Source organism: Rhinolophus hipposideros, assembly GCF_964194185.1.
Source record: "Rhinolophus hipposideros genome assembly, chromosome: 10".
NCBI classification, from domain to species: Eukaryota; Metazoa; Chordata; class Mammalia; order Chiroptera; family Rhinolophidae; genus Rhinolophus; species Rhinolophus hipposideros.
Genome location: NC_138056.1, coordinates 44,404,153 through 44,431,752, shown reverse-complemented (window position 1 = coordinate 44,431,752; position 27,600 = coordinate 44,404,153). Strand labels below are relative to the sequence as shown.

General features: G+C 46.9%; 1 protein-coding gene across 9 annotated transcripts; it reads right to left on the bottom strand.

Annotated features, from left to right (window-relative positions):
- Positions 1–227: 227 nt before the first annotated feature.
- FHIP1B (FHF complex subunit HOOK interacting protein 1B) lies at positions 228–23,408 on the bottom strand. Of its 9 annotated transcripts, none has more exons than XM_081062831.1 (13): positions 23,249–23,345; positions 18,878–19,008; positions 13,568–13,894; positions 12,787–13,425; positions 12,278–12,436; positions 12,017–12,103; positions 11,634–11,801; positions 7,905–7,984; positions 7,485–7,690; positions 6,327–7,103; positions 3,540–3,718; positions 3,210–3,372; positions 228–761 (listed from the first exon to the last, which is right to left on the bottom strand). In XM_081062831.1, exons 3-13 carry the CDS (start codon positions 13,703–13,705, stop codon positions 400–402), a joined length of 2,958 nt encoding a protein of 985 aa, XP_080918957.1. In that variant the 5' UTR covers positions 13,706–13,894; positions 18,878–19,008; positions 23,249–23,345; the 3' UTR covers positions 228–399. The 9 variants fall into 9 exon arrangements, 6 of the variants coding, with proteins under 6 accessions (XP_080918957.1, XP_080918956.1, XP_080918960.1 ...); XR_013994196.1 differs by having other exon boundaries at positions 229–761; positions 3,517–3,718; positions 7,527–7,690; positions 23,249–23,340; XM_081062834.1 differs by having other exon boundaries at positions 229–761; positions 7,527–7,690; positions 23,249–23,339.
- Between the last annotated feature and the right edge of the window lie 4,192 nt (positions 23,409–27,600).

Genomic DNA, 27,600 nt, shown 5'->3' with positions numbered 1-27,600 from the left:
CACCGTGTGGCCCTGCTGCTTCTTCCTTCAGGGCTCTGGAGAAGGGGTAGAGTCCCTACTTTTTCCCCTAGGTGTCATGTCCCCTCACTCTTTGAGGGAAGAAGGAGCACCTTGAAACTTTGGCATCAATGTTCCTACCAGAGAGAAAATATCCCTGACCACCTCCCCATCTATGTACACCCTTCTTGGGGCCCCAACACCATAAAAAAAAGGGTGGGAAAGAAGAATGGCACAGAATAGAGATTTCCCTTTTATACATATTGCAACAAGTTCTCCATAAAACATTCATCTGAAATAAATTAAAAAGTCCTCTTGCCACTGCCTCCAAACGTAAAAAGGAGCCTGTACCCTGGCCCCAACCCAGGCCACTCAAGGCCCTGATTGTCCATGGAAGAAAAGTTAAGGATTGAGGGGCCCGAAGCCTGAGACCGGAAGGGCACATCCCTCTTCTGAAGTATCCAACAAGAAAGGCGAGGTGACAGCATGGGCCTGGGAGATGGCAGCCAACTCCTTGAGAAACTCGGGGAAAATGACTGCACAGTAGACAGCATTCTTGACTCGCAGAGCCTCGCCTTGGCGCTCGGGGACCCCGCCCCGGGGTGTCAGAACAGGAGTGGAAGCCCCAGGGGAGCCGCCACCTAGGCCAAGTCCTGCGCCATCTCTCGCAGGCTGATGAACCACCTGTGCCGCCTGCCGGGCCCTGGTTGGACTGTGTGCATGCCGCAGGAGCAACTCTCCCAAGGATGGCCTCCGGCTCTTCACTGCAAACAAACGGGGGTCATGAGGTGCTGGGCTCAGGCAAGCTCCCTGCGTCTGGGGGAGATCTCCCCACCCCATTCCCCAGGTACGTGGACTTCTCAATTAGGACTCAAACACAAAAATGCTACCTGCCCAGCCTTCTTCTCTATCCAGCCTCCCCACCCAGCAAACCATCATCCTCAGCCTTCCTAGTCAGTCAACACTTCGGCCACTTCATTCCCAGGCAGATCCCTTTCTTCTCCATGCGCCTTCATGCGCCTGGGGGATTCATGCGCCTGGGGGATTCTCTTACAACTCTTCTTTCCAACCACTACTCTACCATCACCAACCTATTTCTCCCTAGTCCAGAACATGCCCTTACTTCATGCTTACCATCAGCCTCCTGAAGTAGAGTCAAGCACTTCCACCTCTCCGCTGCCTCTGTAACACGTGACCCGCAGCCTCTGCTGTTTCAGTGTCACAGAGGCAGTCATATATGCAGTCAGTTTAGTGACGTATCATTTCTGTCATACTCCACTATCCCTCCAAGATCTGCTCTCCTGTGCCACTGTGCTTCTTCCTACTGGTCCCTCTCCTATATTCACCCAAACCAGCCTCCCACGGGTTGTGGGCAGACAACTTCCTGTCCGATGAGCCATTTAGAATACTGCCCTCTCTCCTCTAATTCTCTGTCTAGATTCCTGGCTCTGGATCTACGTCTAATACCTAAGGCCTAGACTCTAGGGATCTGGTCTCTAGATCATGATCCAGCCCCCATTCTCTACCTTTATTACTGGCTGCACTGACGCTGGACAGATCTATTAAATTTGGCATTCAGAACCCTTCACAACCAGGCTCACCCTCCCTCTCCAACCTCTTCTCAAAACTTCCTCCCCACCCTGCCTTTGCACCCACACCTTTCTGCTCTTCCTGGAACCCTCCAGGCTCTTCCCATGCTTCTATAGCCCCTTCTGCCTTATTTTTGCTCTCCCTACTGTTTTCATCTTTGACTTACTTTCACAATCCCCACCTCTCAGGGAAACTGTCTCTGATTTGCCCTCCACTGACTTCCCATTTTCCTGCCCTTCCCACATTGTATTTTAATACCCTGTTTGCATGTCACCTACCTCATACACTAATCTGTGAGCTAAAGGACTGGGACTCTGTCTCATTTACCTTTGTATCCCTGGGCCCTCCACAAAGAACACAGAACCAGGACTGTGGAAGCAAGAAATGTTCACAGTACTGGACTGTCAGGAACTCATGCTAAGGAACTTCGCTGGGTCTTCACAGCTGGATACCCTTCTGGTACGCTATTCCCAACCCATGCACTTTTCTCTGTAAGCCATCTTATCTCCGGTCTCCTGCTCTCAGATATTTTGCCTCTTACTTTGATTAACTAAAGGATGGCTTCAGTTCCCTAACCTTCCCTTCCACACCTCACAACTTCTTTAGTACATTTCCTTCTTTGATCTCTCCTCACTGGCCTCAAAGGGGGGAAAAAACACCTTTTCCTGTCCAAAGTTAATCCCTTCCCAGTGATCTGGCTCACACTACTTCCACCACTTTGGAACCTTGCTCCTCGATTATGACATTCCTCTAGTCTCTCTCTAGACCATCAGCTCTTTGAAGGCAGAGATCTCATCTTGTACCTCCATGAGTTCCCTGGACCAAAGACAATGCCTAGCTCATATGGCAAGTGCTCAGATATTTGTTGATAAAAGATGAGGATTTAAAACCTCATGGTCATATTTAATTAATCCTTCTTCCTTATAACCCCACAACCACTCACCAAATTCTGCCAATACGTCCATTCTATTTCTACTTTTTCAAATTCTTCCTTTCTATGTCCGCTATTCTAATTCAAGCCTTACAGGTCACAACTACATTACTGCAGAATCTTCCTGCCTGCTCTTTCTGACTACATTTTCCCCTAGCTCCAATTTAGCTAGCACATGAACTAATATTAATATGTAACACTTATCTCACCACTCCCAGATCTAAAACCCTCCAATGGTTTCTCATTGCCTAAAAGATCACAACTTCTACCCAACCCAACTTCTACTCTGAGAACCTTCTGCTCCGGTCAAATCTTTCCAGCTTTACTACCAACTATTCTACCACCTTCCAAATCCCCTGCTCCAACTCCATTTTCTACCCAAGTCCCATCTCTCAAGGCCCATGTGAAATGCCATGTCCTTTACCACGCTGTAACAATACTTCAACCTAGAGGAGACGATGTCCCTTTCTCTGTCCCCAACTCCTAGAGCAGTTTTGGCTGGTACTGTTGATTTCGCTCTTAGTGGACAGAAGTATGTTTATCCTCTGACCTGAGGATGAACACCGAGACTCTATTCTCTGCAACTTCCCAGTTCCCAGCACAACGCTTCACTCTTAGTAAGTGTCCAATTAACCTGGGCTAATTAGCTGTCTAGAGAGGGTAGGGAATGGGCTGGTGGGGTAGGCCTCACCTAGGGGATCAGAGCGGCGGGGAGCAGGTCCTGCTGTAGGGCCCTCGGCCCAGTCCAACTTGCCACGGGCAATGAGGTACTTCTTGGCTTTGGAGAGCAATGCTGGGAAGTCCTCCTGGGAGGCCGCAAAGCTCTCAATCTTATTCTTCACGGAGCCCAGCACCTACAAGCACAACTTCATGGTACTTCTCGGTGGCTCTAGATGCACAGTCCTTTCTAGTTGCACGGGGCCTGTTCCCAGCCTCCCCTCCCCCACCCCAGGACCACTCCAGCTGCGGGCCTGGCCCACCATGGAGCCTGGACGCACCCATGCATGCATGCATCGCACACCTGCAGCAGGGACTTGACACTGGGCTGGAAGACCATGTTGGTGTTGAGCAGGAAAGAGCGGAGCAGGGGCTGGGGGTGACAGGCCAGCTGGGCCACCAGCCCCGTCAGCAGGAAGTTGACATAGACGGAGTTCTGCAGCATATTCTCGAGTTTGGCAAAGAGCACAGCCATGAAGGGGCCTGGCGGGTGGGCACAAGGATACCAGGCCTGAACACAATGCTCATCGCACGCATTCCTCCCCAAAAAACAAGAGACACCCCCCCACACTAGATGACAATTATTTGTATGTCAATCTCTAGGTATGTTGAAATATCCCGTGACCACCTATTCTGGAGGAGATAAAATGGCAGGCGCCACATGGACCCAGAAGAGCTCAGATGCCAGCGTTAGCTATACACACACTGGAGCTGAAGAGTCAGATCACAGGCTCCGGAGTCAGACAGACCTGCTTTCAAACTTCAGTTTCACCCCTCACTGGCTATTGGATGAATCAAGATTCTCCAAGCTTAGTTTCCTACTTGGTAAAATAAGAAAATATACCCACCTTATAAGGTTATGATTAATAAGAGGGTCAAAGAGAGACTGATATAGAGCATTTAACCTAAGATCAAGCAAATTATAAGTATTCGATAATAGCTATAAACTATGTATTTCTCAATTTTTAAAAAAGCTTCATCCAAGAGGCACAACAGAAGTAAGAACAAGCGAGAAAGTGATTAGGACCAAAAGAAGACTCGGGTTGCACACAAAACAAAGGCTAACTCTAGACAGGTCAGAAGGAAAGCCAGAAGAAAGTGTAGTGAAGGCAAAGAAGGTGACTATATGGGCTGACTGAACGTTGGGGGAGAAATCTGTGGAGGACCAAAGAAATCAGCTGTTTAGGAGCTGGAAATAAGAAGGTGGGTAAGAAGCTATAGGAAGAAAGAGCTTACTTCAGAGCTAGAGAAAACCGATTCAGGGCAGGCTCTTTGATGGGGGAGAAGATAACAGAAGGGATTAGAATGGTCTAGGGGAGAACCGGCCTCAACGGAGCCAGATCCCCAGCACTAGGACTCCAGACCATCAGTTTATCAATCAGGGGTCTGTGGGGCAAAGGGAGTGTACCCAAGAACTGCACTGTGAACTGAGACAGAAGAACAATGAAGGACAAGAGGCAGTGAATCCTGGGAAAGGTCCCAGGATGGTCTCCACTCCAGATGCACATGACTAGCCTTAACTCCAAGACATCTCTAGTTTAAGAGGCTCCTAAGACACCCCATAACTTTGTCCTTCTATTTCTCTCATTTCCTGGCACTCTCTTGCAAGAGAAAATTCAAAAAGGTCAGAGAAGTTTGTTTTTGCATAACTTTTTTTTTGAAGTTTCGGGTGTACAAAACAATGTAATACTTAGACATTTATAGCTCTCACAAAGTGATAACCCTCCTCCCCCAATCTACTACCTCTGACATCACACTCAGATGAGTTTACAAAGAAGTAAAAGGACAGAGCTTCAATTAATGCTCCAAGAATGTGGTAAAACCTGCACACCACCTTCTGTTGGTGCTGAGCAGCAAGGAGCAAAGACTGAATAAATAAATGGAAACATGTATTTTCTGTAGTCTGCAAGACGGAGTCATCATGACTCCAGAGCAGAAGCCCTGATGCTATGCAAATAAGGCAGCATATGTCCCAGGCCCAGTTAGGACACGTACTGATCAAGGCATGACAACTTGACCTCAACCAACCAAAAGATGGGTGGTTGCCTTGGTCAACTTATATCTGCCATGCACCCAAGAGATGATAATCCTAATAAAAAGCTGCCACGTGCCTAGTTCTCACAATGTAGCAGCATCCCAGTAAGTGATTTACATGCATCAGTGACATAAATGGAACGCTACTCAAGGTATGTCTAGTCCAAAGCCCTATACTGCTTCCCAGAGGGGGTTTTTTGTTTGATTTTCCCCCTAACTCGGGAGTGGAGTAAGGCTAAGCACCAGATGAGGGCTGGGCTGGGTAGAACTGGCTCTCAAACAAAAACAAAGAAGAGTTAGCCCAGATACTCAGGTTAGGTCCAGCTCTAAGGGCGTCCTGGAGAGACCGAAAGAACTCAGCTGAGGCACTCGGGGCCACACTTGGTCATTTGCCCAAATGAGGTATTTCACTCTTTCTGTTTCAGTCCTTACTACAAACCATACATCCTTAAGAAAAGCTTACAGGACAGTCGTGGCAGCCAACAAGATATGAGGACAGGGAACAGGAGACACGTGAAATTAACTCTTTCTGCGAAGAGGCTGACAGAACGGAGGCGAGGACTGGGGAGGGAAGAACACCAGAAGAGCTCATCCGGGGCCACAGAAGAGCTGACCGGAGGCCTAACCCCCAGATGGACATACTGGTGGGAACAGTATCACAGCACGGTTGACAGGTGCCTCACACACAGGACAGCAGGAATGTCTTCCACGTGGTTCAGGTATCGCTGTGATTCACCAGGAAACACTAAGCACAATATCCTAATCCCAAATCCCAGTACCTGGCCAGACGTGGGAAGAGGAACATGCACATAGGACAGACAGACAAAGCTCAGACACAAGTCAATACTCAAACCAGCACAAGCATGGGAGACGTACACACAGACACAAGAGACACAAGTATCACATGTATGTATCTGGAAGGAACCCAAGCAAAATGGATGAGGAGCTAGGCAAGTACACAGAAATGACATGGCCAAGAAGTCTCCGAAACCAGCACAAACATGTTGAAAACATGCAAAGAGCACACGAAGGAGAAGGCCTAGGGTAAGTAGCTTACCAGTGAAGGGCTGGCTTGGCAGCTGGTTGAGAGTCCGCAAAGGGCTGCTGAGGAAGGGGCCAGGGGGCTCAGGCGGACAGGTGAAGCTCTCGTAGGCCTCCTCCTCCTCAAGAGGTAGTGGGGGCTCTAGTGGGGGGTCTGAACCAGCGCCCCCATTGCTCAGTGCCACCTCCAGTTCCCGGAGCTCCTGCCCAAAGCCTTCTAGTCCTGCCATGCCCTCGGAGGTGCCCGCTAGCAGTTCCTCGGCTTCCTCCTGTGGCACCCGACGAACTTTCTTGGCCCCATCAGGCCATGGTCCTGGCATCCCATTGAGCTGGGGAGGAGGCAGGTGGCTGGGGCCTTCCCCTGCGCCCCCAGCCAGGGCCCCACTCCCCAGCTCCTCCTCTTCCCCTTCCCCATTGTCCCTCTCTTCCTCAGGCAGGAGGCTGCGTTTCTTAGTCCGGCAGCCAACAGGACTAGGCTCAGGAGGGGGCCGCTCGCCGTCATAGGGGGCAGACCAGGTACGGCAGGCTCGGACGCAGCGGTCCACACCACGGCGCGCCTCCCGCAGATACTCCAGGTAATTGTCTTCCAGCTCAGCAGGCTCCTCAGCAGGGCTGGGCCGTCGGCCAGGACTGGAGGCCGGGGATGCAGCAAGCCCTGGTGAGCGAGGGGCTGGGGCTGGAGACTCAGAGCCACCCAAGCTCTGCTGGCGCAGGAAAAGGGCCAGACGAGAAGGAGTAGAGGGCCGGGGTACTGTCACCACAGAAGAGGAGTCAACACTTGGGCTTCCAGGGCCTGCCGAGGGGAAAAAACCATAAGAGGGATTAAAGAGACAAGGTCCAGGAGGAGGGATAAGACACCTAGGGAGACTGAGAAAGAAAGCAAGGAGGCAGCAGAAACACGGGACCAATTCATACAGCTGACTCTCCACCCTCTAAATGAAGCTTTTCCTCATCCAACACCCTGTCTCACCACCGTCATCAAAGAAACCACGGAGACAGGAAGAGGACAGGACTGCAGAGGAACAGCTTTGCTCAGAAGCTAAATTTCTTTGGTAGCGTTAAGGATCCACCCTGCAAGACCCCTCATTGACTTCCCCAAAGATGGAATGCCACTCACGGCCACCTCCCTCCCGTCACCCCTTCTTATTAGGCTCCCCCAGAATCCAGGCCATACCCGTGGTGTCCTCCCTTCTCCCTGCCTCTCTGCTAGGCCCACCTCGTGCCCACGAGGCATGCTCTGGACGGGGTGGGCTGGGGGCACAGTGCCGACAACAGCGTGGGATTAGGGAGAGAAACTTGTCCGCTGCTCGTCCGTAGAGGTCCACATCACGCACAGCTGGCTTCTGGCTCAGCATCACATGGTTACACGGAACAAGATACCTGGGAAAGACAGCAGAAAAGGGACACAGGACAGATCAGGAAGGAAGGACAGGGCTTGGGAGAACATCAGGCCAATGGAACTATACGGCTAAGCCAGGCTCCAAGAGGAAACATTGAGCAACCCAGGACAACCCATCGCCCCAGTAATGCACAAGGCCCTGACGGCCCTGAGGGTCCAGGATCAGCCATCCCTCAGCCCTGCCCCCACAGGTACCTGAGAACCAGCTGCAGCAGGACATCCTCACAGCTGAGGTTCAGTAGGGTCCTGAAGAGACTCAGAGAGACCATGCAGAGCTGAGGGGGTGGGGGAGGAGGGAGGGAGTCACCATAAGAGCTCTCTACCCTCCAAGATGTTTACCAAATGGGAAGCCCCCCTCAGCCCCAGGTCCAACCAACCGCTCCTAGAGGAACAACGTGCACGGGGCCTGGCACGTAACATTTAAATATTAAATAAATGATCACATGATCTTTGTGAGCAAGACTTCATTACTCACAGTGAGGAATGAACCATGTGTCACATTCAATGTATTCCTATAGACCATACACACGTTAGCAGACTCTCTGGCTCTATTCACCAGTCAGCAGGGATTCCAGTAGCACTTAAATGGAATGAATACCCAAGAAAAGAGACCCTAGGAAGTAGTAGGACAGAAAGAATGGCCTAGCAGGAGACAACAGCAACATGATAACTAGATGAATGCCTGCCAGGAGAGACGGTAGCAGCACAGTAACTGAATGCTACCAAGGAGAAAACTGAAGGAACCTGGAAAAATCCCAGCTGGGAAGAGGGCGGGGCTCTGAACAAGAGTCTGAGTCACCTTTCCAACACCAGTGTATTTCTCAGAAGGTAGGATAAAGAAAAGCTCAAGGGCAGCTGACAGAAAAAGGAAAAAACAGGTGGGTCCAGAACAGGGGAAACCTTGTTTTAGAAAAGGAAGACGGGTGGTCTGTCTCCAGCGAGACAAAGAGAACAGACACCAACCTGTCAGCTCTCCTCCGCTCTTCTGATCCCCACAGCCCTTTCTCTACACCTGAAAGTACATCAGATACCTTGACCTCCCTGAAGACAAGTACGGCGCTTCGTCTAGGGCACGACTGCACTGTCTAGGTGCTCATCATTTACTAATGACTGTGGGAGAATTCAAAGCCAGCCACGGCAGGAAACAGATGAGACAGCAGTTCACATTTTGGATAGTATGAATGTTTAGGTTTACCCAAAATGCTCATTTTAACTGGCAGTGAAAACATTCAGACTCACTGAAAGGTTGTGTGATAGGGAGAAAAATGCCCACTGCCCATCCTACCCACCGCAGCCCTGCCAAAATGTCCAGGTCCGAATCTCCAGAATCTATAAATATTTTACCTTACATAGCAGAAGGGACTCTGCAGATATGATTAAGGTTACAGAATTTGACATGGGAAGATAATCCTGGATTATCAAGTATCAAGATGGGTCCAATCAAATCACACAAGCAGAGACTCTTTCCCAGCTGGGTCAACAAAAAAGACGGAAGAGAGATTCGAAACATCAAGAGGGACTCCATCCACCACTGACTTTGGATGGAAGAAGGAGGCACAAGCCAAGGATGTGGTTGGCAACCAGAAGCTGGGAATGGTCCTCAGCTGACAGCCAGCAAGAAAATGGGAATCTCAGTCCTATGACTGCAATGAAATAAATTCTACCAGCAACCCAAATGAGAAAGAAAATGGATCTTCTAGAGCCTCCAGAAAGAAACGCAGCCTCACCACCACTTTAATTTTAGCCTGGTGAGATCGTGTCAGACATATGAACTACAGAACTGTAAAATAATAAATTTATGTTGCTTTAAGTTACTATGTGGTAGCTTGTGGTAGTTTGTTATGACAGCAATAGGAAACTAGTACAGGTAGTCATGCACACAGAGACTGACTCGCCAACATGATTCACTTTAAGCCACAAAAGACAAGCTACAGAAGTTATAAAGTCAGGCCAGCAGAGTCAAGCTTAAAAGGACTAAACAGTGGAAAGGAAAGCATCTGCACATTTAACACAGGCATCCTGAAATCAGAAGAGATCCGGTTCCTCCAAGAACCAGGAACCAAGAAGAAATACCCCAACAACATAAAAGGCTCCTGAGACCAGGGGACCAAATGTGAGACTAATAGAAATATATGCTAAAGATTAAAGACATGAGGGAGTGTCAAAGAAGTTGGGATAACACTAAGACAAGCAGGATGGATAGAGGCCAACACAGGAAACAAAAAAAGTAAACAATTGACCCCAAGAAGGAAATCAACTGTCCTGAAACATGAGCAGGACAGTCCCTGAGGTCAAACAGATAAAAGACCACAGTATAACTGCAGCATAATGAGAAATAAATTTTTTGATATCTTTGTAAAATTAAAGCTTTGACATCTATTCTCTATTGGTTTACACCAGTAATTCCTAACCCAAGGCATGTATCATGATTACTTTTTGGAAGATTTTTTAAAAATACACATGCCATGGGCCTACTCCCAAAGAGATCTAAGGCAGAGTTTAGAATCTGTTGTAGTCATTTTCAAATTCTGAAGCGTACACTTGGTTCAGAAACACTGGTCTAACCAAAGTGAGTCTTGATTATCTCATATATACCCTAACTTAGCTATTCGAAAACCTCACCTATAAATGTATACAAAACACAGCTATGTGAGAAACTCACCTGCCTAGAATCCTACTACCAGGTGCCTCAATTATCTAGAACAGTTTTCTAGAACCCTTAGTGATCCAAGAACTTCCGTTTTAAACACAAGGACCCAGCGAACTTAAAATTATTTGTAATAAAAGAAGGAAACAAAAATGGTTCCAGAGCCAAAATAAATGCCATAAAGTCCATGGCTAAATTAATGTTTTATTCCCCCAGAAAGACTTCAGGTTTTCATTACTTGGAAATTATTTACTCTTATTTTATACATTTTTATTGGTTAAAACCCAAACTTCTTACCATGGTCTACAAGGCCATGCACAATCTCACTCCTACCTGCCTCTCTACTTTCATCTCATACGCTTCTCCCGCTTGCTCACTACACCTCCAATCACACTGGTCCTTCATTTCCTCAAACACAGCAAGCTCTTGTCCATTTGCTGTCCTTTGCATGTTGCTGCCTCTGTCTAGACTGCTCTTCCACTTGCTTGTCAAGAGGCTAACTCCTTCATGACCTTTAAGTCTCAGCTCAATGTCACCTCCTCAGAGAGTGGCACATTATTATGTCACTGTATTATTTTATAAGCACCCTATTTGATTTTTTCATAACGACATCCACAATTTTCTATTATTTCAGTAATGTGTTTGCTTGTCTACCTCCTCTAGAAAGGAAGTTCCATGACATCAGCAACCATATCTACCTTGTTTACTATTATATCCTCGGTACCACAGAACTGTACGGCACATAGTGAACATTCAATACAAATGTTTAAGAGGAAGGGATGTAAGTAGATAGGTGGATGGATGGGTGCTCCACGTTATAGCAGTTCGAATGCAGCAAATCCAAAGGGGAGAAAAAGTAAGCACACCAGTAGCAGCTGCTCATCTATCAAAGCTCGCAAAAATTAAAAAAGTGACCTTGAGTTACCCGCAACAGGCCACAGAGCGCTACATACCGTAGCTGAAAAGAACCTCAGGCCAGTGCTACATTACAAGCATAGCACAATGGCAAAACCTACAGCCATAAGCAGCCAAAGTCATCCAGAAAAGGAAACATATGACTCGGTGGTCTAGAGTCATATATTATAAAATCAAGGGAGTAGTTTAAAATCTGTACCCAAAATGGTTAAAAGTTAAATACTAGAAAGTAAATGCCACCTAACTTTGAAGTGATTGCAGGAGACAAAGGCCAAAGAAGGGCAGTACCACCCTCCCAGAACAAAGGTCAGAGAGAGGAGATGGCTCACCCAGGTAAGCTGGGACAGAGGTAGGGGCCATACCCGGGAGTTGCTGCCAATACGGGCAACGAGGGTGTCAAGGATGGTGTGGGTGTCATGCCGGTGTAACAGCAGGAATCGCAGGAAGGTACGGAGCAAGGCGGGCTCTGAGATACTCCGTAGGAAAAGTTCCAGATAGGCGGTGCTGGCGATCATCTCTTCCACAGAGGTCTGGATGAAGGGAAAGGGAAGTTTGGATACTTAGGGCTTCCCTGCACATACACAGAGTCATTTTCCCTGGGGCCTAAGGAGGAACGAGGAGCAGACAGGGAAAAAGGGAGGAGCTTCCTATGCTGCAGCCCACTGTCTCCCACATTGGTCCTGGCACTGAAGTTACCACCCATCAGCCTAATCCCCTAGTCTACCTTGCTACCCACGACTCTCACCTTGTGCAGGGCAGGGCCCATGACAGGTACCAAGAACCCATTATGGATATAGTCAACCAGCTGCTGCTGCACCAGAGGGTGAGCCACCTGCAGGAGTGCGAGAAGGAGGAGGGTTATGAGGAGGACCACTGTCTGGAAGAGAGTACATGGCACAAAACAAGCAGGGACCCTACCCCCACGATGACAAAATAGCACAACTTCAGGGAATGCACCACCTCCCACCCCATCTCCCCAGAAATGTCCAAGGAACCCCAGTCCCACCTGAATGACTGCATTGCAGAACTCTAGGGAACTCATGAACAGTGCAAGGGCTGGCACCCCCAGCCAGTCCTCCCGTCGCAGGCAGTGCCAGTCGTCCCCTGGGACTTCAATCTTTCGAGGCAGTGAGGAGTACAGGGCACTCAGCCCTGTAGCCAGCACCTGGGGGCCATCCCCAAGGATAGGTTACCCACGGCTCAGACATTAAAAAAGGGGGAACAGGGGAGCTAGTAACCCTGAGTTTTAATTGGAGTCGGGGCAAGAGCTACTAACAGGTATTTAGTTACCCAATGTGCCAGGACATCCCCTGGGAACATTGGTCCATGAAGAGGCTTAGTGCCTGCCCTATCCACCTAAGCCCATGTTTCATCCCCACCCCAACTCCAGGCAGGCTTTCAGACGCCAGGGGCTACTTCCTGAGGAGAGAGCCCTGGGACACAGCCCTCCACATTTCTTGTCCAGTGCCCACACCCACACACCAGACCCTACCCCCCATCCTAGGAGGTGCTGACCGGGCAGAAGTAAGAGTGATCTGCGATGTAGCGGCCCACAGTGGGGCTCCCAGCTGACAGAGCCATAAGCAGGAGTAGGGCGTCACGGGCCTGCTGGCCCAGGGTGCCCTCTCGATGGACGAAGGGAACAAGGCGAGAAAAGAGGAGGAGACGGGGGGCAGCTCCAGGCTCAGGAGGTGGCTGCAGGAAGAACTCAAGCAATGAAGGCTCCCGGGCCAGACACACACACAGCTGGCTGAGAAGTAGCACCAGGCCTTCATCCAGTGCTGGGCTACTGGGCACAGGGCGGCCACAGGCATCCAACAAGGTCAGCAGAGCCTCACGAACGGGACCATGCCGCAACAGTGGCTGACGAGCTTCGCTCACCAGCATCTCAAACAGTTTCAGTTGCTCAGCCCGCCGTTCTTCAACCCCATCCCCAAGCTCATCCCATTGAAGCTGCCATGCCAACACACGGTTTAGCAGATCCTCACGCAGAGCAAACTCCAGAAGGGGGCCAGGGGCAGTGGGGGACAAAGGGACGGCACGATCCTCTACCAGCAGTGTCAACATTTGGTAAGTATGGTTGCGCACAGCACTGAGATCGTCTGCACCCCCAGGAGCTGCCCGAGGGCCTTGCCGCTCCAGGATTCGCACCACCTAGGGACACAGGACAGAAGACAGAAAGCAGCTAAGATGATGAGGTGACTAAATGGGACGCTAAGAGAACACAGAAGGTTAGGAGGACTGGTTAGGACTGTGGAAGCCAATAAACTAGGCCCTTTGGCATATAGTCTCCTACCTGGGACCAGTGATTCTTGAAGACCATGAGGCAAGTCTCAGGGTCAGCCATGACAGGGGTCTGCAGACTGGCCCCTTGAGGTACACGGTGCCCAGCGCCCCGGGAGGCCAGTCTGCTCAGCCAGTTCATCCTCTCCATTAGGCAGGCTGGACAGGGCCAGCGGCCAGAGCACTACACTCTGAGAATTTGCCAGCTGGAGGCTTTCTCCACTTGTGTTTCCAGTCTGCTTCATCCGGTCTGTAGGAGCCAGTAGCTGGCCATGAAGCCAGAAAATACACCAGGCAAGTGGCAAGCCCAGAGGTTACTGACCAGTCCAGACTTACAAATCTAATTCAAAAAGAGAGAATGGAAGAGGTCAACTGAAGTCTGCCTCTCTGCACTCCCCAGCAGGAAGAACTCAGTACCACCACTCCACTGCAAGCTCCACATACACATGCACAAATGGGAGTCAGCATCTTAAACTTAACATGTCTAAAATAACTCATTTCTACCACCAAGTTTATTACTCCCCAGCCTTTTCCATCTCAGTAAATAGCAACATTTACCTACATGCTCAGGCCAAAAAGCTGGATATCATCCTCATTTCTTCTTTTCCTTACTTCCAATATCCAGTTCATCAGCAAACTCTTATCATCTATACCCTCAAAACATGTCTCACTATTGCAATAGCTTCCAATCTGGTCTCCATGCTTCCAGTCTTCCCCTCCGTGAGAGTCTATTCTCCACACAGCAAACAGAGTGATATTTTTAAAACATAAATTATATTACATCTGTCTTCTGCTGAATACCCTCCAATTATTTCTTATCAAACTAGTAATAATCCAAATCCCTGCCTTGGCCTAGATAATCTAATCCATATAACCAACCATCCTCCTCCTCATTCATACTTTTCTCATACAGGCCTTTGTGAATACTTCCCGTTCCCTCTGCCTGGAATTCTCTTCTTCTGATCTTCACACTGCTCGTGTAACTCAGTGCTTTTCAAATGCCATCTCCTCAGAGAGGCCTTACTCAACAATTCTATCTAAATAGTACATCTTCCCACCTTCACTTTCTAGCTTTCTAATCTTACTTTCTTCTTAGCAGTTTTTACTACCTGAAATTATGTGTCTATCTTCCCCACTAGAATGTAAGCTCACTGAGGGCAGGGTTGGTCTGTTTTATTTACTGTTGTATCCCCAGTACCTAGAACAGTGCCTAAAGACTCAATATATATTTGCTGAAGGTGTGAATGCTTAAGTGAATGAATGAATGAACAAACGAACAAATAATCAAGAAACCCAGTCTTGATCTGACTCCAGCCCTCTGGGACTGTTAAGAAAAAAATTTTGTTCTGCCTATCAAAGATCCCTCCCTAGAAGTCCACCCAGCAGGAAATGAACAAATAGACCCTTAACTGCCTGAATATTCTTAAGAGATGGAAATCCAGAGCCAACCAAAAGAGCAGAACAATTTTCATTCTCCCAAGGACACATTCCCACATACACACATACCCCACTCCTGTCAGATACAGCAACACTCACTCTTGGGGACATGACATGACACCCTCACTAAAGAAACAGAATACCAAAATAGTTGTTGGCTCACAGTTCCTTCTCCATAACACCCACCACCCCCTCAGCAGTATTGTCTCTAAAGAATGTAAAAACTTCAGAGGAAAGGTGTGGTTCAGTTGTCCTTCCTCTTTATACTCAACAAGGGCTGAAGAAACCCAGAGACCTGGCAACAGCCCCACACTTTGTTCTTGGGTTATAGTAACCAGCATCTCCTTTCACCCAGATACCCTCTCACAATCATCAGCTCACAACAAAAGGAATGTAGCAACTACATTCTGTAGAAGCAGACCTTCTACAGAAGAGGAGACAGTCTTACAAGGGGTGGGGTCAGTCCTAAACAGCAGACTAGACTCACGCACTGCTTAACTCAATGTACATCCACACCGATGAAAGTACTGGGCACTGTGCTACGTCAGCACTAGAAATACCAAGATGGATAAAAACAGCTGGGGGGAGCATAAACAGAAACTCCAATAAATACTAAAAACAAAGGTATTTACAAAAGTGACACGGGGGGCAGGGGGTATGAATGAAAGCAACGAATTCTGCCTGGGATGCTGTAAGAGGATTTCAGGAAGGAAGTGATATCTGTCTTAAATCTTAACAATGAGATACTGGTCGCAAAGAAAGCAGAGGAAAACACTATGTACAAAACACTATGTACAAAGAGAAGCAGAGGGGAACACTATGTTAAAAACACTACATACAAAAATATAGCACTATGGCAAATTTGAAGAACAGTTTCAAGTTTGATGTTGCTTGCAGACTACAGATACAATATTGAGTTGAAGCGTAAATATGGTTGATGGTTATAAATATCACTGGACATCATGCTAAGGAATTTGGGTTTTGCCTACTGACACCCTGGAGACAAAAGAGGTTTTTAAACAAGAAAATGACAAGATCAAATGTGCCTTTAAAAAATAAGTCAGATAGCAATATAAGGTGGCCAGATAGACATGACAGTGGACAATTTATATGAACCTGTTTCAATAGTCTGTTTTAAAGGACGCAAAAAAGGATGGCATGAACTAAGGTGGTAGGAGCAGGATTAGAAAAGAGATATCTGAGATTCACCTCTATCTTAGCATGTCCCATGTGATAATGAAATTGTTTACACCTATAATATTTCTGCCATTAATAGTGAGCTGCTTGACAAAAGTGACCATATCATTCATTCTTCTTTGAAGCTCTAGCAAAACAGTGCCTGGCATTCAAAAATTCTTATGAAACTGAATGATGAATTAAAAGTAATTATAACGTTACTATGTGCCAGGCTCTAGCCTAAGCACTACATGTAGTAGCTCATTTAAATCTCATAAAAACCCTAGATGTACTATTATCTCCATTTTACATATGAGGAAATCAAAACCTAGGAAGGTTGAATAAATTATCAAAGCTAGGCAGCTAGGAAGTGCCAAGACTGGGATGCAAATGCAGAAAATCTGCCTCCAGATTTAACTTATTCATGAAGTAGAAGCAATAAGACCTGGCAAGTGAACGGAGGAGAAGACCCTAAAGCGAAACACAGGAGACTCAGTAAAAAATAATGCTATTTACAGACTAGGAACACATAACAAAGGGAAATGTGTTTCAGGGGAAAAAATGAGTACAGTTTTGGATATGCTAAGTTTTGAGACACCTATAGGATATCCACAATCTCCAGAAAGCAAGTAAAAATATTATAATTGAGGTCAAGAGTGAAATCAAGACTACAGCTACAAATCCAGGAGTTACCAGCTCATAAGTGGTAGATGAAGCAATAGAAGTGGATGGAATCATCCAAAGAGATCAGCAGATCATGAAGGGAGCTAACAGTGACATCCTGGGGAAAACCGCGATTTAGGAAAGCAAAGGAGGAGTCTTAAAAACAAACTGTAAAGATGGCCAGAAATGGAAGGAGAAATCTAAGATATAGTGGTAATCTAGAAATCAAGGAAAAAAAAGTTTCAAAAAACTGGAGGTTGCCCATAGTGTGTAGTCTACACAGAGATTAAGTGGAATAGACACTGAAAATGGTCAGTTTTAGCAATTACATTTTAGATAAACTTAGGAAAGTCATTGGCTAAAGAATGACTAGGAGCCAAAGACAAGTAAGATGAAATTTCAGGAAATTCCGTAATATAGGGAAGGATGAAAATAGGGCAATAGTTTAAAGAAACTGAGAGGAGTGGTGGGGGGTCAAGATAAAGAGTTTTTATCGTTTGGTTTGGTTTTGTTTTGTTTTGTTTTAGGATGGAAGAGCCTCAAAGGTGCTTATCAAGTGAGGAAAAGAAATCTGAAGAAAGCCACAGGTCATTGGTAAATAAGATGGGGATAACTGACAGAAAAATGAGGTATACCACTTTAAGAAAGGAGGACAACAATAATAAATAAAGGATGGGTGCCACTTCAGGTAAATCTGAAATGTGAAAGAGGGAAGCTAATATCTACCACTACCATCCCCACCCAACCTTCCCTCCCTCACTCACCTAAGCAATGGGGGTCAGGGAGAAGAGAAGGGGTGCAGAATGGATGCTCATTCTTTCACACACGGTTCCCTACAAACCATCAAACACAGTCACACAGACTACTAGCTGTCAGCAGCAGGGATGCACTGAAAAAGGTACTCATCCATCTGCCCAAATACTTATGGTCCCAGGTGGACCTGGGCTGGAGAAGGCAAAGCGAACAACTGAGAATTCTGGTAAGAAGTCTCCTGTTACTACCCCTCTCGTTGTTATCAGCCCTGGGATACTGCATCAGCCCTTGCTGGATTGTTTGAATTCTGCCCATATATCTGTAAATATCATCCCTTTATTAAATTTTTCCCAAACCCAATTTGTGCCACAGGCTACCTGCAAAGACCCTGACTAAGACAAGAGTATTATTGTTTACAAAACACTATCTCAATCGCATGGCACTTGAGTACTGAAAACAAACAGAGGCCCTAAGGTCAATCAAGAGAAACCCGAAGTAGGTAAAACAGGAGCTTGAGTCCCTCAAACAAAGGCTTGAATCTCAGTCCACCATTTGCCAGCACTTCACACATGGGAGCCTCAGTTTCTTTATCTATAAATTTGATGCAATCGTGTTGTTACTATTTTAAGAATTAAATACCATAATCTATGTAGCACTCCAGGCATAAAGCGGGTGCTCTATAAATGACGTTTACCTTCCCCCACTTCCCTCTCCTGGTCCTGTTTCACCAAGGCACCCTCATCTCTAACTGAGAAGAAAGACCTAACTTGCTCTGACACGTCCATCCTCACCACCTCACACTCATACCCTGGTTAGACAAGAAAGGCCAAGCATCCAGTCTCAAAAAGTTAAGGCCTTAACATGTCCAAACTGCCTCCAGCTTCTGGAACACAATTCCAAAGATTAACAAACCTACCATGCAAATATACCTGGGATGCCCACTTTTGCTCCACTGCTTGACCCACAAAGGACACTGCTCAAGACCCAAGGGGGAATGGCCTCTAGTACCTTTCCTTGCCCCCACCCATCTCTTTTCAAAGACATCAAGGACAAGAGGCAGGCTGGAATTAGTGCCTCATAACCCAGAAGCCAGCACTTAATGGGCCCTGTTTGCATAATGCGGAAACATCAGAGAAGACCATACCTTGGTGTCCCTTGTCACCTAGATTCCCTGTTAACCCTGCAAAGTTCAGAATGAGACAAAGAAGACTCTGGAATCACCACCCTATTACTATGCCTCTTCCTCCATAGCAAAGTCTAGAAAAAAAAGTATATCCCCTCTTCTGAGATTTACCTTCACGTTCAGTCACAGGGAAAAAGGAGAAGAAGATGATCTTTTGGACCCACCAACAGCCAAGGTCAGACATTCATCTTAGGGCCCAAAATACAGCATTCCAGGCACATTCGGCAAGCGTGTCCACCAACCTGAGAACAGCAAGCACAGGGCAGGAAGTAGCTCAGCCTGACTTATGAACCTTTGCCCTGGGAGAGGCAAAAGAGGGAGGGAGCTGGGGGCAGGGAAACACCTGCAACACTTACAGCACACAGGGAGGGACCAGAATGACCTTCCAAGAAGAGATCGGTAAAGTCCTACACTTCTCTCCCTACAATAGCTCTCCCTAAACAAGATGACTGATACTGATAGAAGAGGCATGGATGAGCTGTTACCCTAAATACTAAAGGTAGAAAGACCAGATTAAATCCTCATTGGAATACGAAAAGTAGAGTGGGGGAAGAACCACCTCAAAGGAGACTACCAACCTGGAGCTTAGCTTACACATCTCCTCCCTGCTTGTCTGTCCCTCAGCTTCTATGTAAAAGACAAATGGGCGATCAAATGGGACAAATGGTCCCAACTCGCTCCCTCACTTCTCCCCACCCAGTACCACCTGTTTCTTACAGGGAATCCTCTCATCAGACTCTAGCAGAGCCCTTGTAACTCACAACGTGAACCTGAATCACACTGTGACTCCCCTTTACAACAGTGAATCCCCACGTCACACATGGTTATCTCTACCCCACTGGATGAGGGTGACAAAGAAAATGTCAAAGAGGAGGTAGAGCTGAACTAGATCCTAAAGATGAGGGAAGTTCACTGGGCAGAGAAGAAAAAGCATTCCTAGTAGAGGAAGCAGCTATTACAAAGATTTTGAGCTTTTAGGGAACTGTGAACAATTTATTCAAGCTAGAACACAGAGTAGGGAGTAGCAGATGAGGCTGGAGAGGTGAGTTGAGGCCAAATGATGCCATATTAAAGAATTTGGATGCTGTCCTACAGAATACAAAGAGCCAAAAGTTTTTAAGCAGAGGAGTTCCGTGATCTGATTTATATTTTTAGAAAGATCATTCTAGGGACAGACTAGAAAAGAGCACGTTAGAAGGCAAGAGATTGCTGGGGCGGGGGGGGGGGGGGGGGACATCCAGATGAGAGATGAGGAGGAAGTAAACTAAAGCTGAACAGTGAAGCTGTAGCATTGGAGATGAAGAGGGATAACAAAGAAAATGTATTAAGATTTTAGTGACTAATTAAAGTCAAAAGGTGAAGAAAAAGAAAGAATGGAAGATAACACTCAAAACTTGAATGGATTGAGATGCGGCATAAGATGGAAAAGCATGCTTTCAGAGCAAAGACAATGAGTTCTGTTTTGGACATGTTACTTTGGCGATACCTGGATACCTGTGGAGATATATAGTAGACCACCAAATATGTATGATGGAACATAGGGAGAGATTGAGACTAGATATAGAGAAGTAATTACCTTATTATGATAGATTTTTATATTTCATATTCTCTAAATTGAAATTATCTTTTCATGTATCTATCTCTCCCACCCAGATTGAGAATTCCTTGAGAACTCAGAAGACCATGTCTTATTCATCTCATAAAATATGAGCATCACAAGAGCAGGCTATATGCTGAAGAAGTATTTGCTGAATGAATAAATGAATTAATATGTGAATGAATGAATCTGTCCTCCCAGCACTTGGTAGAGTGCCGGCATATAGCAGATGTGGAATAAATGGTTACATACAGCAGCCCAAACATGTTTCTATCTCTACATCATCACTCTCATCTATGTTTCATCTTCTCAAGTATACCACTGAGCTGTATGTCATTAGCCAAAATCCACCATACTTAACGCACTGCTATGTCAACAAAGAGTTCAGTATAACAAACAGTTAAGTTTACCAAACCCAGTGCTTTCTCTAGAATACCCAAGGACTTGGCCAGTCCCGAAGAACCCTGACATGTGACTTGACTCATCCTATCACTGTCACGATGTGATCCAGGTATTACGTGTATATCGCTGTTCCTATGTCATTGCCACAATATTAAACAGAATCCTCATCCCTATGTCACCCTCAAACTACCTTTAATTTTTTAGAAACAGAACAATTACGAATCATAAAAAATGATTTTTGCCCGTATAATGCCCCCCATGAAGTCACAACCTTCCTACACATCACATGCCTGTTAGTGTTAGCCCACATCACCTTCACTCTGTACTACAAACTTTCTTTCTCAAGTCACTCACTCTCAGGAGGCCAAATTTTGGGTTCAGTTTTGCCACTTGATCACTATCTGACCTCTGGCTTCTGAACTTGATGCCTCATCCTTAAAATAAGAATTCCTGCCCTTGCCTACTTCATCCCGTACAATTTGTGATTGCTATGTAGACCACAATGCTGTTCAGATGTCAGAACTTATATAGAATTACTGTAGAAATGCATGCTTCCTCAATATAACACAACAGCCACAGCATTATCACTAAATTTCTGGATTTCATGATCCAGTAGAAATAATTTTTTTAATTAAAAAATGGGGTTCTTATTTTAACAAATAAGACCATTTTTTTTAAACCCACCATCTACTGTCATCATTATTCCATCAGTGGGAGAGCATTTAAACACCAAAATAATAGAAATAATAATCACAGAATAAATTTATGAAAAACTCATGTTTCTTATGTTATCTTTCTCTCCTTCCACCTTGGATGGATGAAAACTTCATCATGGACTGGCAACATCCTAGGCCCACTGTTTAGGAATCACTGCTCTAAACCCTGTTATGATACATATGAGGTTCCACAGCGTTCTGACCATCGGGGCAAGTTGCCAAGGGTTCCACAAGCATGAAACCTTGTTTGGCCTCCAGAAAGGAGCAATGAAAATATACCATGGGACAGAAAAGTAGTTGGCTCTGATGCTGAGACTCTGGAACAGGCTGGGAACTTGGGCTGCCCCGAATTCTCAGAGAATGGTCTGGATAGGAAAGGCCTAACTCTTCTTGAGGTTGGGGAAGGTGTCTTGGCATTGCGGCACACTGTCAATAAAGGGGAAAATTTAGTGGTGTAAAAGTGGCCATTGTCACTCAGTGCCAATCCAGCTTTCCAGAACTTTCAAAATTTTCATGGCCATGTGGGTTAGCAGGGAGATAGGGACATGGAAAATGCTAATAAAGTGAACCCAATATCAGGTGGTGGAGGAAGGTATGAATTGCAAAGGGACAGGAGAAAACTTTTGGGGGTGGTAAAAATGTTCAGTATCTTGAAAATGGTATTGATTTCACAGATGAAAACGTATGTCAAAATTCACCAAACACATACACTTCAAATATGAGCAGTTTATTTATGAGCAGTACATAAATCTACCTCCATTAAGTAGTTTTTCAGAAAATTTAACTGTAAGAAAATGAGAGCAAAGCCATCCTGTCTGGGAGCCTAAATGTAGTGGTGTATGTAACAAACCATGTGATTTCCATCAAAGTAGAATTAGCGAGCGAACGTGGTTAGTCCCATACAGATAACAACCATCAAAGCCCCACAGCTCAGCATAGGTGAGGAGCAGCAGGAGAGTTAAGATTACCCAGAAGCAGGTGGAGAGAGAAAACAAAAACATGTAGTCATAGCCAAAAAACCGCCATGAGGGGAACTATCTTCAAGTCTGCTGTCCCAAGGAGGAACCTGAGGGAACGTGGGTCCCAGTCACTATTCTGTTGAAGACTAAGCCTCAAAAATTATTTCATTATCATAGTATCGCCCAAGACTTTTTTTTTTTTTTTTTTTGCCCTGCAATATGTGTCGAGTCCATGGACGCAGAAGAACTAAGAGCACGACACTTCCACCCAAGCTGTCCTACTCAGCCTAGAACTAGCGCTCTCACTGGGCAGGACAGTCCACTGAAGGAGGCTTCAGAACCAGCCAGGCTCTCCCCCTTATTTATCCGAGTCTCACAACCCTCAGTCCTTCCTCCCAGGCCCTGCCCTCGACTCCCTCATCAATGTACCACCAGCCCGCATGTTCCCGCCTTCGCCCTGTCCTCTCCCCAACCCGCACAGGCCTCACCCCCTCACTCGGGTCCCGGAACTGTCCCTCATCCCAGCCTACAGGAGCCCCAGGCTCTCGGTAAATCGTGTTCACAAGTCCCTTCCACTTGGCCCCTCGGAAAGCACCCCAGTCCCTCCATGCAAGCCAGCTCCTGATCTGCCCACTCACCCTTAGGTTCCCACCCTGCTCTCCCACCTGAGACACTCAAAACCGACCCCTCACCACATGCTAGCCCCTCACTCTGTCCCCTCATAACCCGTAGTCACAAACCCGGGGCCGTCCTGGCCCCGTCCCTCACCCCCTCACGCGCCTCTCGGGGCTCTCCGGCCCATACTTACTGTTACTCACGGAACCCCTACCCTGACCAGGCCCGACCGCCACGGCGCCACTAGGTGAGCTCAGGCCGCCGCCATCGCTCTCAGGCGCACCAGCCGCGCCCCGCCCCGCGCCCCACGCAACCCGCGCCCCCGCGCACCACACGTAACCACCCAGCGACGCACGACTGGGCAGTGGCGTGCCAGCTCATTGGCCGGGCCCAACCAAAGCAAGAGAGTCGATGCCTGTATCCTGGCAACGGCTGAGCGTAGGGGCGGGGTCGCCGACGGCCGGTAGAGCTAGAAGTACCGCCTCTTCCCCAGGTCCCGCCCCTTCGTGCTGTAAACCCCGCCCCTCAGAACCCCTCGGATGTGTCACAGGGGAAGACCTCTTGGGAGGCGGGGGCCCGCAGGGCAGAGGCGGATCCTGAAGAGGAAAGGTCGAACCAGAGGGCAGAAGGCGGGACACGACAGAGGGACACGACTGTTTAAGAGCCCGGGAAAGACCGGAGGGCGGGGGCTTAGGAGAGAGATGGGAGTGAAATGGACTAGCAGGGAAGGGACGGGGCCACCGGTCCTGGGAGATGCTTAGAGTGGAAGAGTGGGCGTGGAAGGGGCGGGGCTAGCACGAAAGGGTAGGTCTGAAGGGGTGGAGTCAGTGTGGGGGCGGGGCCTGTGGAAAAGCGGAGCTGTAGAGAGGGCTGACTGCGAACAATCTAGGTCATTTTTGCTCCATCTGTACGCGTGGCTTGAATAGTACCTGGACGATGACCCCTACTCTCGGCTTCTCAACGCCTGCTGCCCCGTGATCCCTTGGACACTATCTTATTCAGTCACTCAGGAACACGGAATAAGCGCCTCCATGTCAGGGGGTATTCCAGATCAATTATAACGGACCTCTACCCTCCAGGACTCAACCCGTTAACCAGACAATTGCAACATAGTGTAATAAGTGCCATGGAGAAACAGCACTTAGCATGATTTGTGTGTATAGAGGATGAGAGAAAAGAAAGGCGCCGGGGCTTCCCGGGGCTTAGGGAAGCCTTCCAAGAGGAGGTGATGTCTGAGCAGTCTTGTGAAACAAGCAAGAGTAAGATAAACTAAGATAGTGCTTTGGAAGTTTCAGATAGGACTCTAGTTTAGTTGAAAGTATTGTATCAATGTTAATTTCCTGTTTTTGATCATTGTACTCTGGTTATTATAAGACGATAACAGGGTAAAATGGGTGAGAAGTTTACAAGAACTTTCTGTACTGTTTTTGTAACTTTTTGGTAAGCCTAAGATTAGTTCAAAATAAAAAGTATTTAAAAAGTAAAAGAAATGAAGTTTCAGCTCAAAAGATCACCACATACCAAAGCAAAGGAGAATGGACATGTCGGGCGTGCTCTAGGAATTAGAATCAGTACAGCCTGTCTGGATCCTAGGGAACATGCAGAGGAAACACTGTGAGATGAGGCTGAACACACCGACAGAGGTCAGGTACTAGAGAGCACTTACTGGAAACGGGCAGAGTGGGGCTCTTGATGTGAGTGCTAGTTACATGAGCATGTTCACCTTGTGAAATTCGTCAAACTATATATGTAGGAAATATGTACTTTTCTGTATGTTGTTTGTTCTGGTTATGCTGCGTAACAAACCATCCCAAACTTAGTGGTATAAAACAATGGCCATTTTATTCTGCTGGAAATTCAAACAAGACACAGCATGAATGGTGGTATATCTGTTTCATGATATCTGGAGCCTCATCGAGGAAGCTCAAACACCTGGAGGTGACTTGAGGCTGGTGACTGGAATCATTTATATGTCAGATACCTGGACTGGGATAACTCAAAGGCTGACCTCAGCTGGGACTGTCAAACAGAGTACAGACATATGACTGCTCCTTATGACTTGGACTTCTCATAATATGGCAGCTAGCTTCCAAGAGGGGTCATCCTGACAGGGAGCTTCGGGACAACGAGCATTCCTAAAGAACCAGAAGGGAGCTGCATGGACTTTTCTGATCTAGCCTCAGAAGTCACAAACATCACTCCTGCTATACTCTTTTTGTTGAAACAGTCACACAGAAGTAGTATCAAAGAATTCGTGACTATTTTTAAAAACTGCCACAGTGTCTTACAATAATAATAATGTTAAGTAATAATAAATACTGGTGCTAGGTGTTTTGGCTGAAAGCCAAAGATAGGGATTATAAGAGAAAGAACAGATGGAGGAAGATAATGAGCTCAGTTATAGACCCATGGGCAGAAAATGACTGTAGGATATCCAAGCAGGGACATCCAGTGAGCAATTAGTGGTATAGATAGGCCTGCAGCTCACAGAGAGTTATTGGAAGTCATTAGATGGGAAAGGATATCCTGTGGATGACTGAGATTGGCCAGAGTCAGGAGGATGGAAAAAGGGAAGGCCTAGGACAGAATCCTAAAAAACACCAACACAGAGGGATGGGCAGAGAGGCTTATGGAAGAGATTAAGAAGAAATAAACAGAAAACCAAGAGGTTGGTGTCACAGAAGCCATGGGAAAAGAGGATTTCAAAACAAAAGTAAAATAAAATGTTGGGGACTATATATATTCCTTCCAAGAAACTCTCCAAAACCTCAAACCTGACCATATCACTTAACTGTGCAGAACACTTCACAGGTTCTCCATTGCCCTTAGATAAAATCCTAGCTTTATAACATTACTGACAAAGCTTCCTGAGCTATTCTCTGCCTCATTCAGCCTCATCTCTCACCACCAGCCCCTTAGGTTCTCAACAAAAACCAATTGATGGTCACCCAGTTAGACATGCATTTTTTGTTCGTTTGTTTTTGGGTTTGTTTTTTTTTTAGATTTTATTGGAGAAGAGGAACAGGATTTTATTGGGGAAATGTGTATTTCCAGGACTTTAATGGGAAACAATGTGTTTTTCCCAGGACCCATCAGCTGCAAGTCAAGTTGTCGTCCTTCCAATCTTAGTTGTGGAGGGAACAGCTCAGCTCCAAGTCCAGTTGCCGTTGTTCAATCTTAGTTGCAGGGGGCGCAGCCCACAATCCCTTGCAGGAGTCGAACAGGCAATCTTGTGGTTGAGAACATGCGCTCCAACCAACTGAGCCATCCAGCTGCCCAGGAGCTCAGTGGCAGTTCAGCAGCAGCTCTTTGTCTTCATTCTAGTTGTACAGGGCGCAGCTCCCTGGCCCATGTGGGAATCGAACCAGCAACGCTGTTGCCCAGAGCTCGCGCTCTAACCAACTGAGACACCCATCCACCCCCAGTTACCCCTGCATTTTGAAGTCTATGTCTTTGCACACTCTATGCACTTTGCCTCTAGTGCTCTCCACCCTCCTATCTCTATACCTATTCATCCTACAGAACCCGGGCTCAGATGTATTGTAATAGCCATCTGTGTACCCACCTAATAGAATACCCATCAGACTGATATGAAATTACCTACCTACCCAGCTATTTCCCCTACCAGATTGTTCCCCTACCAGAGGACAAGGAGTGTCTTTCATTCATCTTTTATCCCCAATACTTAGTACAATATTGGCCTGACACATGGCAGCTGTCCTGATTATGACTTGTTGGCTGAGAAAGATGATAATAGTGAAAGGGACATCAACTTAAAGGAGAAATTTTAGATTTGGGTTTTGTTTTGGTATGGGAGGGATTTAACCATGTTCACAGAAAGAAAAAATTGAAAGATTAAGTTTCCAGAAAACACATGGAATAGTTGGTGGGATCAGGTACTAGAGATAACAAGAAGGAAATGGGGCAAAAACACCACAGAATGGCCCCCATCACACTGATCCAACAGAAATAAAGTAAGGTGGGTGTGGTTGTAAGATAGGGTGCAGATCACGAAAACAGAACTCACGTCTATGTGACAAGTATTGTTTGTCCCTGGAGACTAGTTCAGTACCTGACACAAATGAGCCATTCAGTAAATAGTTATTAAATGAATAAATAATGAGGCCCAAGCAGGGAACTTGCATAAAGTAAAACAGAATGAATGTCTGAGCCTACACTGTCACCCAGGTCTCCTCTGAGTAGCGGACCCCTATATAGTTCAGCTTGGAGTTGGTGGGAGGAGACAAGGCCCAGCCTTACTGCTGAAGTATGCACCCCCACCATCTCCAGGGACCTCATTAGAGATGTTTAGCTGGGCAGGTGCAAACCCAGGCCCTGGGAGACAGGGCAGGGCACTGAGCCACAGTGCCTCCGCCCCTTCAGTGGTGCTGGCCCTGGCTGTGTTGCTAAGAGCTTCAGAAGCCAAAAACAGTGGAGTCGCAGCTGGAGAGCAAGGGCAGCCTCTTTGAGGCTTTCAGTCACTAGCCCCCACCTCCTGAAGCTGTCTACAGGCAGAAGCCCTCGTTATCTCACACCTAGGCACCA